The sequence below is a fragment of the Marmota marmota genome, unplaced genomic scaffold, assembly GCF_001458135.2.
Source record: "Marmota marmota marmota unplaced genomic scaffold, marMar, whole genome shotgun sequence".
NCBI lineage: Eukaryota > Metazoa > Chordata > Mammalia > Rodentia > Sciuridae > Marmota > Marmota marmota.
In genome coordinates, this window is record NW_025999880.1 from 10,454,731 (window position 1) to 10,468,707 (window position 13,977).

The 13,977-nt window shown below is 44.1% G+C and overlaps 1 protein-coding gene across 1 annotated transcript in view; it reads left to right on the top strand.

Annotated features, from left to right (window-relative positions):
* Ca10 (carbonic anhydrase 10) overlaps positions 1–13,977 on the top strand; it is a 475,256-nt gene that overhangs the window by 440,661 nt on the left and 20,618 nt on the right. The window contains exon 5 of the mRNA XM_015495458.2: positions 13,558–13,653. Within this exon, the coding sequence (XP_015350944.1) occupies positions 13,558–13,653 (96 nt within the window). The remainder of the gene's footprint in view (positions 1–13,557; positions 13,654–13,977) is intronic.

Below are 13,977 nucleotides of genomic sequence, written 5' to 3' on the forward strand. Positions count from 1 at the left end.
ACCGTACCTATATATATATATATATATTATATATATATATATATATCTCACTTTTTTAATCCATTTATCCATTGACGGATACCTAGGCTGGTCCCTTAGTTGGGCTGCTGTGAATTGTGCTGCTATAAACATGGATATACATGAATCACTGTAGTAGAATGACTTTGATTCTTTAAGATTAATTCCAAGAAGTGGTATAGTTGGGTCATATGGTGGTTCCATGCCCAGCCTTTTGAGGAAACTCCATATGGAATTATAGAGGAAATTTCCTCCCTATGGAAATACTAATTTCCATAGTGGTTGTACAAATTTACAATCCCATCAATAGTGTAAAAGTGTTCCTTTTCCTCTACCTCCTCTCCAGCATTTATTATTATTTGTATTCTTGAGGACTGCCATTCTGACTGGTATGAGATGAAATCTCAGTGTAGTTTAGATTTGCATCTCCCTAATTTCTAATAATGTTGAACACCTTTTTATATATTTGTTGACCATTTGTATTTCTTCTTTTGAGAAGTATCGAATTCATTTCCCCTTTAATTTGTTTATTTGATTTTTTGATGTAAAGTTTTTTGTTTTCTTTTTTTTAATTTGTTCTAATTATTTATATGACAGTAGAATGCATTTTGACACATCATACATAACTATGGTGTATAACTTCTCATCGTTCTGGTTGTACATGATGCAGAGTTACACCAGTCATGAAATCATACACGCACATGGGGTAATACTGTCTGATTCATTCTACTGTCCTTTCTAACCCCAAATCACTTCCCCTCCCTCCCTCCCCTCAGTCTAATCCAAAGTATCTCTATTCTTCCCTAGCCCCGCTCCCCCTTATTGTGAATTAGCATCTGCATATCAGAGAAAACATTTGGCCTTTGGTTCTTTGGGATTGGTTTATTTCACTTAGCATGATATTCTCCAGTTCCATCCACTTACCGGCAAATGCCATAATTTCATTCTTCATTAAGGCTGAGTAATATTCCATTGTGTATCTATACCACAATTTCTTTACTCATTCATCTGTTGAAGGGCACCTTGGGTCATTCCATAGTTTAGCTATGATGGAACCACCATTTGACCCAGCTCTCCCACTTCTCATTTTATACCCAATGGACTTAAAATCAGCATTCTACAGTGATGCAGCCACATCAATATCTACAGCAGCTCAATTCACAATAGCTAATCTGTGGTTACGTTGTTGAGTTCTTTATATGTCATAGATATTAATCCTCTGTCCAAAGAGTAGCTAGCAAAGATCTACTCCCATTCTGTAGGTTCTCTCTTCACCATCCTAATGGCTTCCTTTGCTGTGCAGAAGTTTTTAATTTGGTACCATCCTGTTATGAACTCTTATCATTATTTCCTGAGCTTTAGGGGTCCTATTGAGAAAGTCGTTGCCTGTGCAAGAACTCTGCAGAGGCTTACCTCAACCCTGAGATTCTCCTGCCTCTGCCCCCAACAAATTGTGGGGATTACAGGAATGCACCACTATTCCTGACTCACTTTTTTATTATAAAGAAAAAAAATCATGAAATAATTTGTGATGCCTTTTATGATTAAAACACTTCAGCAGATGTTCAAGGATGGTTAACTTGTCAAGTCCTGTGGCATGAGATTTGCTTCCTAATGTGGGTCATCTGATCCCAGGTTTGGAATGACCACCCACTGAGAGCCTGGGCAGCCTCTGAAAGGACAAGAATAGGGGAAAGTTGGCACAGTTGGCAATGGTGCCTGGAAGAATTAGACTCTCTGGTGGGAAACACACTACAATAAAAGAGCACGTCTCACTATGGTTTGGGCCAGAATGATCTGTGCCAAAAGCAAATCTGTGGTCATCACCATCCCCTCCCCCTCCACACACACTTTCTCCCCATCTTCAAACTTCTGGAGCCTCTCCATTATTCTTAAGATAAAGGCAATATTCTTACCACAGTCTCCAAGACTGGATATGCTCTTTCACTCCCTCTCTCTCCTCAACCCCGCTTACTTCTTATACATGTGTGTCCTCTGTGGTGCCACAGGGCCTTTGTACATGTGCCTCCTTCTTCTATAAGATCTTCCCTCTTTTCAGCTTCATATACCCAGCGCATTGCCTGGCACATGAGAAACACAAATAAGGGTGTATTGGAAGGATAAATGGATGAAAGCTTGGGTGGTGATTCCCAGGCTTAGGAAACATTGTTTTGTTTGCCTTTGCTTTGATTTGATCTAATCACTATCACAGAAGAAACCAGAAGCCACAAACCGGCAGCCAGGAAGCCTGAAACTGTGCCCAACTTGCACGCATATACCCTTTGTCTGCAGTCTCTGCCTAGCCAACTCTTCTGTTTACACAACCAGCCTCCCCACAGCTCCATTCACCCACAACCCGGGCATAAACTCGCTGCCGCTGAAACTTTGATTTAATTATTTGATTTCTATTCAAGGCAATTATTTTGCTTTGAGGGAAGCTCAGGAGGGCGGCAATGTCCTATACTTCCCACCAAGCCTTGTTTATTTTTTACCAGAACCACCAAACTCGGTCCTTAAAATCTCCACCTTTTCCAGATAAAGACCCTAAGATCCATAAGTGTGCAGAGACTGATAATACCCATCCTCCCCTTTAAAGCCCCGCCCCTTTGCCCAGCTCCTTTAAAACTCCACCCCTTTAAAACCCCGCCCCTTTGCCCCAGCTCCTGTAAAATTCCACCCCTTTAAAACCCCACCCCTTTGATCCCAGTTCTGCCCCCTTTCTACCCTCACCTCAGTTCACATGGATGGTGTTTATCTGTATTTAATGGCTCTGAAACAAACTAGTGTGCATTTCTAGTTATTAAGCATCACACTTCAAGCAATTATGTGTACAAAATCAAGCCTAGTTTTATGACTCTTTTATCCAAATTTCTGTGCAGCTTGATTTATAAGGAGAGAAGCCCCTCCCCACTATATCTAATAGATGCTGCATCTATTGCTCATCAATAAGGCAGTTAGGAGAGGAGTCGTCCAAAGTGGCTCTTGTAAATGAACAATGACTGAGTCGGGGCTTTGGCCAACAGCGGTGAGGATTTAATCTTTTCCTCCTCCATGAGGGAGACTGACCAGTGTGTGCAGCTAGAAGAGCCCTCGGGTTGAGCCCTTACTGTGAAAGCATTTACAGTCATCACCCTGCGTATTTGGCAAGTCACACTCATTTTTATTTTAGTCACATCTAAACTAGCAAAGCCACAGCCTTTATGACTAACTACTTAGAGGACACCGAGGTCCCTCGAGAGGGATGGCATCCATGCTGCACTCAGGAGGTCACAATACCCAACCCTTCAGAACCTTCCTCAGCCTTCTGTGATACCCCACTGTCATCTGGAAGTCAACTTCCTTGCTCACGTCCAGAGTTCAGAAATCAGGCAATGGAAGTCCTGCGTCAGGTTGAAGCTCCAGATGTTTTCTTGTTTTAGTTCAGTTCAAAATCGAAGCCACTTTAATCTGAGAATAACGGAGAAGTTATCAGAACTCACTGATAATTTCAACTGTGTCTAAGGGATGCAAAAGCTGCGCAGCACAATAATTAAGTCAGAAAAGCAAACTGTCAAAGCCAAGTTCTTCCCTTGAAGTGAGGAATAATTCCACCAAAATAGATGCTAACTTGGGACCAGTGTGACAAAATATAAGTAGTTCCTATTGAAATGTTCATGGTTTTCTACTCTATTCAACCAATGTGACACATTTCATTGGAAGAGTTCTCCCAAGTTGACCTACCTGATATGAACCCAATGTTGAACCTACTCAATCATAATAAATAACCACAATGAATTATTTTCAATGTAATGTTGTCTTCCTTTAGCTTGTATTAAGTTTTTTGCACATATGATAATAAAAACACATGCCGAATGTTTTCTCTGATGTATAGTGGGGGAGGGAGGGGGAGCATGGGAGGATTAGATGAATTCTAGATAGGGAAGAGGGGTGGGAAGAAAAGGGACGGGGCAGGGGATTAGTAAAAATGGTGGAATGTGATGGACATCATTATCCAAAGTACACGTATGAAGACTTGAATTGGTGTAAACATACTTTATATACAACCAGAGATATGAAAATTTGTGCTGTATATGTGTAATAAGAATTGTAATGTATTTTGCTGTCATTTATTTTTTTTAAATCAATTAAAAAAAAAAGGAGCTATTGGCCTATCTGCCCTCTTGAAATTCTCCTGGAACATATTTGGAAACTATCTTGCCCTAGACGTTTTTGTGGGTAGAAGTTTTTGTAAGTAATAGAAGAGAACAACTCTTGTCTTAATTCAAAGAAACTATACAATGTTGTATGTCTACAATAATTAAAACAAAGCGAGACTTCATTAGTACTATCTATGCGGGCTCTGGAATTAACTACTCAATAACTATCTGATAAAATGACCTGGACAGAGCAGTAGGGTGGTTTTCATCCGGGGACGGTCTCTCCTCGCAGGGATTGAAAATAATCCACAGAAAGGCAAACCAGAGACCACGTGCTGTTTTCATAATACAAACCATGGAAAGAAGAGACCAGAAAAATCTTCTTGGCATCCTGATGGCAATAAGATAACGCAAGCTACCAAGACACTGCCCTCAGGAAACAAGGCCCCTACACCCTAATGGCCCCGTTCTGCTGTTCTCTGTAGAACCTGTGAATCTCTCCATCACTCTGGGCCTCTCCTTCCCTCATCCGAGCCCCAGCAGTGAGCCATTTCTACCTAATCCCCAGCTCTCCCATTGAACGAGGGCTCATCTGTGTCTGACACTGCACTGGAAGCCACTTGTATCTCATTTGTACACTGGAGCTCATTCCCACGTGTTAGCTCATTCATCAGCACGAGGATTCTCTGTGATGCCGTAGTCACAGTTTTGCATGTGAAGAAATCGAGGATGCAAGAAACCAAGTCACCCAGGACTCAAACCCATGATGTTTGACCCCAGAGCCGAAGAGCTCTCTTCATCAAGCCCCGTGCGGAGTATATGCCGAAAATAGGAGGGTGCAGAGGAAAGGGGCACGAGTCACGAAGCCTGAGTCTGCAGGGTCAGTGAGGGGAATGTGAACTATAATCAGCTGAGACTCAAAAAGGACCCATGTGCCTCGTCTTCAAATCCTGGGTGGTAGCAGCCTCTGCCTGGAAGCTGCTTCTGGAAGGATCCAGAGCTCATCACAAGCTGTGCATCCAGTTCTGGCTCTCAGCAGCTTCACTAATGACAAGTAGAAAGGGTACAGATGTTTGGGGGAAGGACCAGGGAAAGCAAATTTGCCTTCTAGAGGCAGCTATTTCAGAAAATTTCAGGGGAAAAAAATCAACAATAAAGTGCCAGAGGAACATCTCAGATCGCTTATCCCCTGCCCAGTTCCTGAGAGACTGCGCAGTTGTTACCTTTTTGATTTTCACAGTAATGCTCGGATGCATTCTTATGTTATGAAAGAAGAAAGGAAGGCACAGAGAGGCCACGTAACTAGCCTGAGGTCACTCAGACAGAAGAGGTATCGGAATAGACTGGAAGCCTTACATTTTCAGCATCATCCTGTTCCCAAACCTATCACATTGCACTTGAGCAAACTGCAGAACAGCTCAATAAAAACATCACACTTTAAAATCAAAGTTTTGTGATCTTCTTGGCGGGGGACTTATATTTTCTAGATTTCTGTGGTAGATGTTTAGGGGTCTTCCGTCAATGAAGCATGGGCACTTCTTTTGATTTTTAGTTGTAACTACTTTCTGTGTCTTAAAATGCAGGAGACCATCATCACCAGGCTAGCCACTGATAATTGCCAAACCTTAGGGAGAGAATGTAGTGGCTGGTAAATATCAAACTGTGCTCTTCTCTACAGACTGTGTGTGCTCTTACACTTAAAGGCAAACTTGTTAATGACTTTCTATAAATAAGTTCTAGCTTATAATTGTTGTCCCAGCAAAAGCTGCTTCAATGTGATCTCTCCTCAAGTACAACACATCTTCCCTTTTTTCCTTCCTTTCTTGGGGAAAAAAAAAGTGAAGTAGACCAGGGTAACTGTCATTGTTGGTCTGTGTGACCTCAGAAGAGTTGCTTAACTTCTCTGTGCCTTCGTTTCATCTTTTGTCTATTTTAGGAACAAACAAGAATAATATGGGTGAGGTCCTCAAGGAATAGAGAGTATTCATCTCTGGGTTCCTGGGGTCTGGCACAGGGTAGGTACTTGGGACCTATGTGTTGATTGGAATTAAACTCATTTGAATTGGTTATGCCTTGAAAAATGTAAAGGACTATAAAAATGTGACAATGGTGATCATTATAATTTACAGCAAAGGGAGAGGTTAATGCTTAGGTTCTATCAGCTTCCATTTTCCTTCTGCCTGTACAGAATACTTTCTAGAAAATGCACGCTCGGAAAGTTGGTTATTCATCTCTCAGATTTAAACTAGCCGGGGGATCAGCAAACTCTAGTCACAGACTGTATCTGGCCCACAGGGTGTTTTTATAAATAAAGTTTTTTGGAACCCAGCCATACCCATTATTCCATAGTTTCTCTATGGCTGTTTTCATACCACGACAGTAGAGTTGAATAGTTATGATGGAAACTGCCTCATGGATAAGACGTTTAGTGGCTCTTTGCAAACAGTCTGGCTGACCTAGTTTGCAGGAGGCTTATTTATCGCGCAATATTGAGAATCTTGGTTTCCATTAGAGGTACCCTTTGGGATTTAAGACTATTCTTTACCTGCTCAGCTTGTCCCTGTCCCTATCCCTTGGGACGTCACATGTCATTGGATGATCACAGCCTACATTATTTCCTTCCTTCATTTGACAATTGTTTCTACCCTGCTCTTATTGATATGTGCCAGCCAGCTACAGTGCTGGATATTGGGGGTGTCAGATAGAATCCTTGTCCAGATGAAGCTTAAAGTCTGGTGAAGGATGTTTCTGTCATGGCAGAAGGGCATGGTGGGAGAATACTGTTCTGCTCATGTCAGCCAGGGTGCAGAGAAAGGGGGAAGGGCTGCAGAGAAGATGCACCCTTCTAGGACACACCCCAATGACCCTCCTCCTCCAGTCCTGCCCCACCTGCCTACACTACCAGTTAGCCCATTCAACTAGGATGGACTGATTAGGTTACAGCTCTCAAAATCCAATCCTTTCTTTCACCTCTGAATCTTCCTGCATGAACACAGGAGCTTTGGGGGAACACCTTCTAACCCAAGCATGACAAGGACTGTGCTCAGATTCGGATCTTTATCTTACAGGCAATGGGAAGCCACTGGAGTATTTAAGCAGAGGGAAGGTCGTCTCCTTGAATGTCAGGTGTGGTTTTCCATCACAAGGCAGCTCTTTCACATTGACGAAGGGTCTTCTGCTAATGGAGCCTCCCATTATAAAGATGAACTAAAGTAGTACACCAGGCCTGAGAACAGAGCCAGGTGCTCTCTTGAGGTGTGAGGGGTGGGAGCCCACTGGCACACACAGGCGAGTCACCATGCCCTCTCTCTGTTCAGGCTCTGCTTGAGACCTGAACTGCAGAGGCTGCTCCCAGCTGAACCTACGACAGGGACGGCCAGTTTGTGGGCCTGACTCTTGCTTGCAGGAGATCTGCTGGTTTGGCAAAGAGGAGTACCTATCCACTGGTGTGAAAGCTGAGCTGAGTTCTTTGTCATCAAAGACCAATGCTTTTCAGGCTCATTGCTTCAATTATGGGGCATAGGAAAAGTTTTGCCTTTGGCCCTAAGAAAATTCCGAAACATGAATATAGTTCCCTGTTGTGGTCTAGATATGAGGCGACCCCAGAGGCTCTTGTGTGAGACAATGGAAGAATTTACAGAAGTGAAATGATTGGATTATGAGAGCCCTAACCTAATCGCTGGGTTAATCCACGGATGGGGATTGACTGGGTGATAACTGAAGGCAGGTGGGGTGTGGCCAGGGAGGTGGAGCACGAGGAATGTTACTTAGGGCTTACATTTGGTTCCCTGGTGAGCAAAGAATTACTCAACAAATGTTAGTGATAATCTTCAAAAAAAAAATGATGACCAACAATGATACTTAGGCTCCCCTGTGACTATCCTGGTTGTGAATTACATCTGTTCTGATCACCCAGCATTCATGCCATTTTGGGTTGTAAAATATTTTGAACTTTGATCAGTCATATTTTGATCTCCAGAGAAATAGGACCAGTTAAGATATACTGAGAGATGTATAAGAGGAGATTATTATGGAATTGGCTCAAAAGATTATGGAGGCAGAGAAGCTTCACAATATGCCACCTGCAAGTGCCAGGGAAGCCAGAGCTGTGATCCTCAGTCCAAGACCAAAGAGCTGAGACCCATGGGAGTTAAGGAGTAAGTCCAAGAGCCCCAGATTGGAAGGCCCAAGAGCCAGGAGCTGGGATGTTCAAGGACAGGAAAAGACAGATGTCCCAGCCCAAGAAGAATGGTTTCTTCCCCCCCTTGGTCTTTTTTTTCTCCACAGGCTCTTTGCAGATTAGATGATGTCTGCCCACATCGGTGAGGGTGGACCTTCTTTTCTCAATCTATTATGCTAATCTCTTCCAGAAACATCCTCGGAGGGACACCCAGGAATACTGTTTTACCAGATATCTGGGCAGTCCTTAGCCTGGTCAAGTGGACACATAAAGTTGACCATCATAAATTTACCTCCCAGATAAGAGTACCAGGGAAACAGAGAGGGCTCGACACTCAATGTCAGTGGTTCATGAAAGGCATCCCAGAGAAGGTGAGGCCGAGCTGACCTGAGAGGTCAAGAACGGTAGGCAGGGGTTCCTTGGCCTCCATTTTGCTTTTCTTAGCAGCCAGAGAGATCTTTTAAAAAATGCACCTCAGATCAAGTGTTTTCTTCCTTCATATCAGCAACTTCCCATTGCTCTTGAAATAAAATCAAAGCTCCTTGCCATGGTCTACAAAGTCCCAAGGTGGTCATCTTGAGCCACCTTGGCCCTTCCCCAACCTGTCTCACTGCCTGTCCCCACCTCAGGCTCTTGGCATTGTCGGGGCTCTCTGTGAGCAAGGAGTCCCCTCTCAATCTTCCCATGTCTGGCTCCTGTCCAACATCAGAACTCAGCTCAAATGTCACCTCCCCAAAGAGGCCTTCACTAGCTACTTGACCAGATGCTGGTCCTCTTCTGCACACACGCACCCCATTCTTTCCATGCCTGACATTCACTTTGTAAGTGAAATCTTGTTTTGCTTCCTTCAAAGCACCTGCTACTCCCTGAAACTCTCTCTAGGAGGGCCAGGATTTCATCGATCTTATTCCAACTGGCCTTATAGTTATGGTTGGCCCTTGAAGGTGTGTTGTTGTTTTTTTTTAACAAATAAATGGGTTCCAGGCCCCTGTAAAGGACAGAGGTTATACAATGAGATGAGAACATAAGATTCAAGCTATGCCACACAAGGACAGGTCACATCAGGTCACTCAGAGGCAGAGAATGGTGGCACCTGCTATATGTGAACACCATAAAGAGGCCAGTAGTGTCTCGCTTCTTTCTCTATGACCACCATTGCTTTGTCTTGCATTGCTTGGAAACTCTAGGAGGGCTCCCATATAAAATTAATAAAAATTCAAAATTATAGAATAATTTCCAGGAATCCAGGTTTAGCTCTTTCAGATGGTAATTCCAACTAAGCTCAGGGAAGCTCTCAGGGCATCTCTTTAATGAATAGTCAGACTTGGTGTTTAATTAGCTTGTCATCATTAGCTCTCAAAGCATTTGCTCCCAGACGCAGCTCCTGCACTGTTCTGCGGTCTTGGTGGCCGGGCTCGCTTGCTCAGAAGGTTGAACAGTCACTTACTGATCATCTACTGATTTCACGTCAGACTCTGTGATTACACTAAGTCCCAAAGTTGAAGTTCAGTTAAACTACATCTTAGGCGTCATCTTGAAAGGGCAAGAAGTAGTTGCCAGATATCATTTTCAGAACCCACCTGCCAATCTGACACTCGGTCCCTCACGGGATACAATTTACACATTGCTGCTCCCTTAGTCGTACTTGGGACATCCTGCTAGGGACAAGCTGTGGAGTCTCTCCCCAGGCCCACCCACACCCAGGCATGCTGGGAGTGATGAGGGCACATTGGACTAGCACCACGGTGCCTGGTTGGGGCATAGAACAAAAAACGACCACTGTAGGAACTATAATTGCCACTGACAGAGACCTGGGAGGCAGGTCGAGGGAGGCAGTGCTGTTTCATGGGGAATCTCTGCTGCCAGGGCATGAACTGGTACAGCCCCAGGTGGTCTCTCTCTCTTCCTTTTGATGCCCAAACTGTGTTCTGGCAGGTGAGAATAAGAAGCCTGGCCACTGCCAGCTGCTTCCTGGCATCATCTGGTGCTGCTCCCAGAGGTTCTGTGGACTGGGAACTCTCTATGGGCCTTGGAGTCACCATGTATCCATGCTGTATCCATCCAACTAAGCATATCTCTGCCTTAAAGGGCCAACAGCTGAATGACACCCTCCCCACTCCTACTCTCTCTCCCTCCTCCAGGATGCCATTTATGGTCTATGCAGATTATTTTATTCCCCTGCTGAAAGCCTTTTGATAATTCTTATGCCAGGCTTCCTATGGACACAGTCTACCTTCCAACATACACGATGCATGTACCCCTGAAGCCAGCCACACTGAAATGGAGAAGAGGTGAACAGCCAGGCAAAACAGGGCTCTGCTAACCTGCCAACAGCGCATGCTAAATAAGTGTTTCTCAAACCTGAATTTCCCTTCCAATCGCTGGGAATCTGTTAGAATACAAATTGATCCAGGACTGTTGATCCAGGACATCTGGGGTGGGGCTCTGATTCTGCATTTCTAACAAGATCCCAGATGCCCTAACTGTGACTATCGCTGATCCCCAAACCACACATTGAGTAGCAAAGTACCCTGTCATCTTTCTAACACCTGGGTGGGGGCGGGGGGATGCCACACTCAAAGTAATTTCATTTTAAGAACATGTTCACTCTATAAAATCATCATTTTTGTAGATCAAAAGGTCAATTTCATCTGTTCAACCTAATGGAACAGGCAGTCTATCAACCAACTGCTAACAGAAACCAAAGCTCATAACACCAGAATCCTAGGCAACTTACCTTGGAACGAGGAGGAGGTGAGACTTCAAATAAAAATCCTAAATATGTTACCAGGACCTTGAGGCAGAGCACAGCCTGACCCCCACACATATCAGCCCTGTTCCAACAGCCCCCAGCCCTTGGCAGAATCCCATCCCATGGGGCAGCCAGTGACCTGGAAGACCTCTCCCTGCCTTCTTCTAGCTTGCAAGCTGGGGAACAGGATTGCTCCCCTGGACTGCCTTCCTCTCCCCAGCTTTAGTGTTCCGAGCCTGCTGCAATTTCAAGGCATGTCTTGAAGCCCTGGCACATCAACCAGGTGGCTTTGTAGGCCACTTGGGTCAGACTGGAGGATCTTAGCAGATGGTGGCATGTGTGTTGATCTCATCTTAAAAAGCTCTCTCAGCACTGGAAAGAAAAGGGTGTTGAGCATATGAGAACCTTGGCACTTCCACAGGGCAACACGTCTCCACTTGCCAAAAGTCCCAGTTGTGTTGGGGGAACAAGAGAAGGGGCAATGAACATGGGCCTGATAGGGTCCTGCAGAGATGGAGCATTCACCAGCTCCTGCCTATGGTGGCCCTTCTGACAACAGCCAAGTTGCTACCATGACACAATCTGGCTCTACTGGCAAAACTCACAAGAAGGAAAAAAAGAAATAAGCCAACGGACAGCTCAAGAGCCGCGGTAACACGTGCTCCCTCCACGAGGAGTTCCACTGGCTCGGGATGTATAGACAACCTCAGATTCAAGGTACCCTCCATCTGAGAAGGCCCTGAGGGGTCTTGATGCTTATTGATGTTCTCCTGGCTCTCAACTCCAGCTGCCTTCCAACCAGAGAGCTTTTAACAAATACCAGTGTCTGCTTGGCACCCCAAATCAATAAAACCAGAATCGGAGCGGGCAGGCAGGCCCCGGAGGGCTTTCAAAACACCCAGGTGATCTGGGTGCATGGCAAAGGTTGCAAACCATTGCATCAGAGAGATTTTTTTTCCCCCAAAGTTCAAGGTAAAGCACCTTTTTTGATCATTGCCTTTCTCAACTTCTAAAACCTCAATCCTTTTTTTTAATGTGATTCAGGATATGGCAATAATGAATACTCTTATACTTTCAGAGTCACAAATCACTTTTACAGGCACAACCTTATTAGATTCTCAAATCAGCCTGTAGAAAGCGCTAACACCATTACAGAAAGATATATGATGAGCTTGCCGTGACATTGTTTATAAGAGACAAAAAAAAAAAATGGAAACAATCTGAAAGCCAGTGAGAGAATGGTTAAATACGTTATGGGGCGTTCACACAGCAGAAAAGCAACAGCCATTAGGGAGAGTAAGGTAGATCTGTATGTATTGACTTAGACAGCCGGGAACTAGTGTTCCATTTTTAAAAAGCAGGTTCAGAATCATAATTATAAATGATTCCTTCTCTATTGTTTTTTAAGCCCTATTTCCATGAGCATGATTTATAAGCACGAAAAGGTGTCTGAAAGGTCTACACGAAATTTTATAGTGGTATTGCTCAGGCTGGGATGAGCCAGAGGTGGAGGAGTCTCTCACTGCTTCTTACTTCTATATTTTTAAGTTTTTTTTCAAAAATTATAGTTCTACACTGTTGGGGGAAAAAATCCATTTTAAATTTACTGCCCTGAGATGAATTCTAAGACACTCATGTTTTCGGAGGAAGCAATGGAATCAGGAATGCGGTGGAGTCCTGTGACCAGGTGGCTAAGAATTGGTGGTGCATTGGTTTGAACATACATATATGCTATGTTTCACAGATTTAAAACAACTTTTAAAAAATTACATAACAGAGAGAAAGCCTAGTTCACTGCAGCCTGAATCCAGGGCTCCTTTTGCTCCCCACATGGCCTGCTGCACAGGGCTCCACAGGCAAATGGCTGGCTTCTGCTGAGGCCGAGGAGGCAACATTTTGCACAACTAGGTGACCTATGAAGGTTGGTGCATCAGAAGTTGAGCTTCTGTCCCTCTCTGCATGAGAATCCCTGCACCCTCCAGACTGGTCAATCTCTTCTCAGAGCCACTGGCTGACTAGGGACCTACCAAGTCTTTGCTTTTCCAAAGGCTGCCAGGAAGATTTTCTCAGTGGCAGCTGTTGGTGAAGCCGGGAGATTGTGTGGGCCCCTGCAGGGCTGTTTCATTCCTAATAAGGAAATTCACTTTACACACACTTTAGGGGAATTGTCCTAGGAGGGAGCCAGGAGCAGATGGGTACTGAGCTTATTAAAAGCATGCTTGTCACCGGAAGACATTTGCAAATATGTATGGGGTATATGTGTGTATCTATGCATGTTTGTGTGCATTTTACTCACAAGGACACACACTTACATATGCCACTGAAATCCCTTCAATTAAAAGCCTGTCTGTGGTTGTTCTTCAACTTACTTTGCAGTTAGTTCACTTTTATGGGGGTGGGGGGCACATGCTGTTTCTCACACCTTTTAACACTGGATTGTTGTTCTCACTCTTGTTTTTCCCTCCTGACAGGTGCAGCTTATCCACTATAACCATGAGTTATATACAAATGTCACAGAAGCTGCAAAGAGTCCAAATGGATTGGTGGTAGTTTCTATATTTATAAAAGTAAGTGCCTTGCATTCCTTCCTTCATTCTTCTCTTCTGGCCGTTCTCTGCCCCAATCAGAAAATCAGTCTCTGTTGAAGTTGGAAATATTAAAGAGGTGATATGGATTAATGTTCCTGCCTAAGAAAAGCTGCAGGGTCTCGTGACTTTAATATCCATGAGATTCATGAAAAATGCAGTCCCCTGCAGCAAGATGTAAAAATGATGGGTTCCATTTCAAGCATCAAGACCTGAGGGTTCAGGCAGTTTCTGTCCTAGAGAGAAAAAAAAAAATGTGCTGGGTCCAGGGACAAGCTTCAGATCCCCTAAAGCAGTAGAATCAAA